Here is a 6,652-nt window from a genome sequence, read left to right on the forward strand (position 1 = left end):
CTCCTTGTCACTGTCACCGACCTAGGAGTAAAAAGATCATTAGACAGGTCTTTGTGCTGTTCTTTTTTGTACGGCACTGGATAGGGTGGCGGATGGGAGCCGCACCCAATGAATCATAAAGCGCATGTTTCAGGGGCATTCAGTTGCGGCTGTAGTGAGATTTGGGTTCCAATGTGACCAGATTCACTATCACTTGGTGCAATGTGCTTGCCTGACTAGGCTCCATATTGGGTTGTTTGTTTATGTAGATTGTGAGCCCCATATAGGGATGTACAATGTATTTTATTTTCCTATCAGTATGTCTTTGTAGAATAGGAGGAAATCCACGCAAACACGGGGAGAACATACAAACTCCTTGCAGATGTTGTTCCTGGCGGGATTCGAACCCAGGACTCCAGTGCTGCAAGACTGCAGTGCTAACCACTGATCGGCCTAGGCACCTTGTTGGTTTTATCACTTATTGCATTACATTGCCATATTCCACAACAATAGTAGATATCTGTAGTGCAGACCCTATAGAGGAGATGACAATATACTCTGCTCCCTCCAGCTCATTTACACACATCCAAAACCTTCAGCGCTTACTACCTCCCACCCATAGGTGTCTCTGTTCGCGCTCTGGAGCCGCTTCCTCTCTATGATGTGACGCTCTATAATTCGCCGCTACGCCTTCTCTATCACCCGCAGTTCCTCGTGACGTGTTTCCGGTTTCGCTAGTGCTGAGCTCAGCTCTGAAGGAAGATGGTTCTGCTAGAAAGTGAACAGGTGAGAGTCGGCGCCGGGTGTGGTGCGGGAGGCGGCCATGGGTATATGATGGTAATAGTGACGTGGTCCTAGTAATGAATGACCGGCTCCTGTACTGGCTGAGCCTATGGTGTGGTCAGACATATACTGTATGAGGTCCTCTTATTCTGATGGGCTATATATATATATATATATATATATATATATATATATATATATATATATGTTGTAACCATAAACTCCATAATTGTTATTTCAGATAACTCGGGCTCTGTTCACACTGCTGTTATGGCTTGCCAGACTGGTGGCGGACAGCTTCTGGCCTCCATTACTGACCCTAGAGCTGCAGTCTGGGCTATTCTTCCTATCAAATCTGCCATTGATGGCTGTGTGAACAGAATCTTACCCATCCCTATACTCGCTAGCACCCCAGGTGGACATGGTAGGTAGCACCGTTGGGGGCTGGAGTCTTAGTGGGCAATGTATTTGGGCTCCAGTGCTGTCTATGGGCGGCTGTTCTCTATATACAGGTACGTAGGTGTAAGTAAAAACCTTTTGCTTTGAGTTAAAGTAAATCTGTTCAGCCCAATTGACCCCGCCCTGCTCCACCCAATTTCTTAAGAGGCCACAAAAAATGTTACAGTGGCCACACTTCGGTGCAAAAGACAGGCCGGTGTTCTGGGGTAGAGACATTAGTAAACTGTGTTTGGAAGCGAGCAGATACTGTCACAATAAATTATTCAGTAACATTACTAAACGCACAGGGACAAAAAAAAAAAAAAAAGCTTCATTGGCGTGCTGCTTTAAAGGGTAAACTCGTTTTAAGGTTCAAATATCTTCCACCACAACCGTAACGAATATTTGTGCCCTTTTGGTTGTGAATGTGGTCATTTGTATCACAAGTATGTGCTCTACAAGGTAAGGTGACCGTCCATTCCCAGGTAAAGGTAGAAATTCAGGTTAATGTATTGAATATGATGGAAAAAAATGTACAACTTTTTTTTTTCTTTTGCAGTTTTTAACTGAGCTCACGCGTCTGTTCCAGAAATGCCGACCAATTGGAAGTGTCTTTATCACGCTAAAGAAATGTACGTATGTCCTGTGTGTATTCTCTGTGTACCAGACCATATATGTATGTGCCACAGTAAGGTTATGTTCACAACCAATTCCAAAAATCCAAGGACCCCTTAATTCTCAGTGCTACACTGGTCTCCATTTCTGTCATGTAAAGGATCCAATTGTGTCCCTATTTCCGTTCTTCTGGTCCTCCAATGGATCAGAACAACAAAACGACAACCCAGGTGTGAATGTAACATAATATAGACATAAATATTTGTTGCCGCAATACCCTGTCACCATCGCTATATGTTTTACCTTGTGTAAAACTAGTTATTAGGGTTGCTACAAGTGTCAGAATTTCTTCTAACTGGTTGGGTTTTCTCCTTCCTAGAGAATTGGTGTCCTCAATACACTTGCTGCAGGAGAAATCTGTATGAAAAATCTCTTAGGCCGGAGCCCCACGGGCCGTAAACGCTGTGAGAAAAATCGTGGTGTTATACCGTTTTGGTAAAGTGGATGGGATTCATGTGAATCCCAGGCCCACTTTGCGTTAAAATCTATAGCATGGTAACCCTTTCCCGACATCCGCCATACTAGTACGGCGCATGCCGGGTGAGTAACTATGGCGGCCGCCATAGCCGCCAGGTGTCTACTGCTTTACGCAGTAGACAACCAGCGCTAATGTCTCCGATAGGTCCCCGGCACCTTGGTCAAAGCTGACCGAGGCGCCATTTTCTTAGTGATTGCCAGCACCCAGAGTAAGCTCCGGGGCCAGCGTCACGCTATGACAGCCGGGAGCCTTGTCATTACATTGCTTCTATAGCAGGCTATGCTACATAGCTTGCAATAGAAGTGCCGGTACTTTGCAATGCATTAGCATTGTAATGCATTGCATTAGTGATCAGACCCCCTGGGGATCAAGACCCCTAGGGGGTCTAATAAATGGGAAAATTTTTTAAAAAAAAGTATTAAAAATTCAAATCACCCCCCTTTCCCTAGAACACATATAAAAGTAGTTAAATACTGTGACACACTTACATGTTAAGTATCTCCGTGTCTGAAATCATCCGCTCTACAAATCTATAAAAATATTTTTCCTGTTCGGTAAACGCCATAGCTGGAAAAATAGTCAAAAGTGCCAAACCGCCGTTTTTTTCACTGTTTTGATTCTGATAAAAATTTGAATAAAAAGTGATCAAAGCAATAACATTTCCCGAAAATGGTAGAACTAAAAAGTACACCCGGCCCCGCAAAAAAAGACGCCCTATACATCCCCGTCAGGGGATGTCAGAATATGGCTGTCAGAATATGGTGACTTTTAGAAAAAAAAATTTAAGCACAGTTTTGGATTTTTTTAAGGGGTTAAAATGTAAATAAAACCATATAAATTTGGTATTCCCGGAATCGTAACGAAACATAGACTACAGGGGACATGTCATTTTGGCTGCACAGTGAACACCGTAAAACCAAAGCCCGTAAGAAAGTTGCTGAAATGCATTTTTTTTCTTCAAATCCCTCCATTCTGAATTTTTTTCCAGCTTCCCAGTACATTATACAGAATAATTAATGGTGGCATCATGAAGAAAAATTTGTCCCGCAAAGATTAAGACCTCATATGGCTCTGGGAGCGGAGAAATAAAAAAGTTATGGGGTTTAGAAGGAGGGGAGTCAAAAATGAAAGTCAAAAAATGCCATCAGCAGGAAGGGGTTAATCATATCTACGGAAACACCGGCGGCTTCCCCAAAGATATAATGGTAGCAGAAAGTCTGCGGAAGAAAACTCTGTGAACTTTCTGTTCAAAGCGCTGCGGGAAGAACCGAGAATTCGTTCCTGCAGCGCTTTAGTGCAGCGTTTCCAGCTTGTGGGGCCTTAGCCTTTGGTGGGGTTCACACTACCGTTGGGTTCTGTTCAGAAAGTGACCATTAAAAAAAAAAAAAAAAAAGACACCTATCTTAACGGATACAAACGGACAGTATCTGATGGCTATCAGTTACTGCCTGTTGGACATCCATTGCCCATAGACTTCAGTGTTAAAAAAAAAAAAAAAAAAAAAAAAAAATGGACACTTACTGTCTGTTTTGGGTTTATGTTTTTTTTTTTCTTTTTCAAATGACAGAGAAGTCCTGCATGTAGGGTTTTTTTGTTTTTTTTTGTCCACTTGAAAAAACGGACCTGGGTGTAAACGAACACAAGATAAAATCCCATTGAAATGAATGGAAGTTTCAGACGGACCAGCTAGTTAAAATCTTGTAAGGGACAATAGCCACTGACATTGCTGATGGAATCCAACGGCGAGCGCCCCCTAATTCTGAAATTCTGACCATATTATTGAGTGTACAGTCTCTGCCAGTCTGAATGGAGCTGCGGTCAGGAATGTGCATTGCCCCTCCATTAAACTTTTCGGGACTTCCAGCTATAGCCAGGCTCTATACTTGGCTTTTCTTTAGCAACCCCATACAGTTGTATAGAGCACAACATGCATGCCTGACCACTGCTCCATTCAGATGGGGCATATGGGATATTTATGCCATTGGTGGGGAGTTCCAGCACTGTGCCCACCGCCAATAACAGACTAACGGGTATGTACTATCCCAAGTTTGCAAGTCTTTAACCCTTTCTTTCCCTTGTACGAATACAGCCAGTTACTCTGATGTCTGTGCCATTAGCCAAAGCTTTGGCTGCTGACATTACTGTGCTGTTAAATGGGAGGGGGCAGTCACTACAACTTGGCCTCATTGCTGGGCGGTGGAGACCAGTCCCTTCACAGTACACGTGTGCTGTCAGGTGGGGGCACGCCAATGAGTACAGTAATGAAACAACAAATGACACCGCTATCCCTGTGCAGGCAGAACCTACAAGAGGAAACTGCACTGATGTTATCATGAAAGCCTCTTCTAATGGAATACAACATGTACTGGGTTAGAGGACATGAATACTCCAATTTAACTCTTCATATACTGTCATAAATCCTGAGCATGGCACCTAAGTGGCTGCAAAACGGTCTGCCATCTAAAAAAGATGTTCCGGCTGTGGTTCCCTCGGAGAACACTACGTGTATAGACATCCTTACTAATGTGAAGTGATCTGCTGTTCTTTACAGATGATGGGCGGACAAAGCCGATTCCTAGAAAAGGCCATTCAGAAAGCTTTGAACCAGCCGACAATAAATGTCTATTGAGGGCCACAGATGGAAAGCGAAAGATCAGCACTGTGGTGAGTGTCTGGTCACTTAAAGGGGAACTCTTCCTCTGAATATCCACTCTCTTACTGTATGTATTTTATCTCCACAGGTCAGTTCCAAAGAGGTGAACAAGTTTCAGATGGTAAGTGCTCACTCCATGGGACTGGGATTAGTAGGATCCGAGGTCTACTTGTCTATAAACCTCTATGTACAGTACTCTAGAATATGTCTCACCTGCCCTCTTCATTTCAGGCTTATTCCAACCTACTCCGTGCAAATATGGACGGACTGAAAAAGAAGGATAAGAAAAGTAAAACAAAGAAAAGTACTGCCACCCAGTGATGGACTTGGACTCTTTATTTTGATATAGGCTAGAGCAGCGAGGGAGAGCGCGGCCTATAGGTGTATAACGCCAGAGGCAGGAACAACCCATGCAGGAATCGTTCCCTTGACCTACATTGCTCTGCTGCTGCCTGTTATGTTTTATTCTAATTTTTTTTTTTTTGTAATTGGAAGATATTTTCTTTAGGTTTACTGTACAGAACATCCGGTTAGGACACACATTGCTCTTTCATTAAAATGATACTAAATTTAGCACCCTGTTAATAGCACCCATACTGTGGCTGGGTTACATTCCTTGATGTTAGCCAAAACGAGTTTGCTTGCATGTTCTGCAGAACATCGCCTCCTATTCCCCCAATACTATAGACATGGGTGCGTATCTGACCTGTCCTCCGTGCTGTAGGACAAACTGGCAGCTTACCTTGTTTATTGTAATCAACTACATTTATTGTAGGGTCCTATACGGCTGGTGGGGGGGCAGGGGCAGTAGTGCTTGCCGTAAGTATATGCCAAACTAAAGTTCGGTTCTAGTGACCCATGACCTTACTCAGATATCAAGAGAAAAAAAAAAAAAAAAAAGTCCTCCAAATGATGGAGCTGTTTATTAGCACCCAGATGCTAGGCCGTGTATTGGCCCATGCGGGAGCCTTTATCATCATAGACTGGTATACTAAATAATCCTTGTGCGTTATTTTACTCCATACAGTCTGACATGCGACGGCTTTATATTTATACTGCAATTAAAGGAAAATGTATTTAAAAACACTCAACGTCCAAAAAAACTTCAGTCTTATGTAAATCTTAGCACTGTACACCGGTTTATTCGGATATCCTTGTACAAGGCCTGGGGTTCCTCCGCTACCATCATCCATATACTGTTACCTTGTGCTGGAGTGTCCTGTATAGGAAGCTGACTGGTACAAGAATCAGGGCGCTGAAAGTATATGAGTGTGTGGTCTTAGGGGCTTCTGATACTCCGTTCTGATATTTTATGGGATCGAAACAGAGTACCAGGACACACTCAGTCATGTGCAAGAAGCCAAAAACTTGACCCCATCTTAATTAGAGATGAGCGAACACTGTTCAGATCAGCCGATCCGAACAGCACGCACCCATAGAAATGAATGGAAGCACCTGGCATGTACACTTTGCCAGCAGCCGGTCGCCGTCACAGGTGCTTCCATTCATTTCTATGGGAGCGTGCTGTTCGGATCGGCTGATCCGAACAATGTTCGCTCATCTCTAATCTTTTATGATTGTAGTCTATGGTGTCCACAGGTGTCTGCTGTTTTAGCAGGTGGCTCTCTGTCATACAAGTCCCACGG

At 43.5% G+C, this 6,652-nt stretch overlaps 1 protein-coding gene across 1 annotated transcript; it reads left to right on the plus strand.

Moving 5' to 3' along the window:
• Positions 1–659: 659 nt before the first annotated feature.
• SRP14 (signal recognition particle 14) lies at positions 660–6,067 on the plus strand. The gene is made up of 5 exons (XM_075281048.1): positions 660–765; positions 1,760–1,832; positions 4,905–5,017; positions 5,095–5,127; positions 5,238–6,067. The coding sequence occupies exons 1-5, from the start codon at positions 742–744 to the stop codon at positions 5,325–5,327; spliced, it is 333 nt and encodes a 110-aa protein (XP_075137149.1). The 5' UTR covers positions 660–741; the 3' UTR covers positions 5,328–6,067.
• Positions 6,068–6,652: the final 585 nt, after the last annotated feature.

Source organism: Leptodactylus fuscus, chromosome 7, assembly GCF_031893055.1.
Source record: "Leptodactylus fuscus isolate aLepFus1 chromosome 7, aLepFus1.hap2, whole genome shotgun sequence".
Lineage (NCBI taxonomy): Eukaryota > Metazoa > Chordata > Amphibia > Anura > Leptodactylidae > Leptodactylus > Leptodactylus fuscus.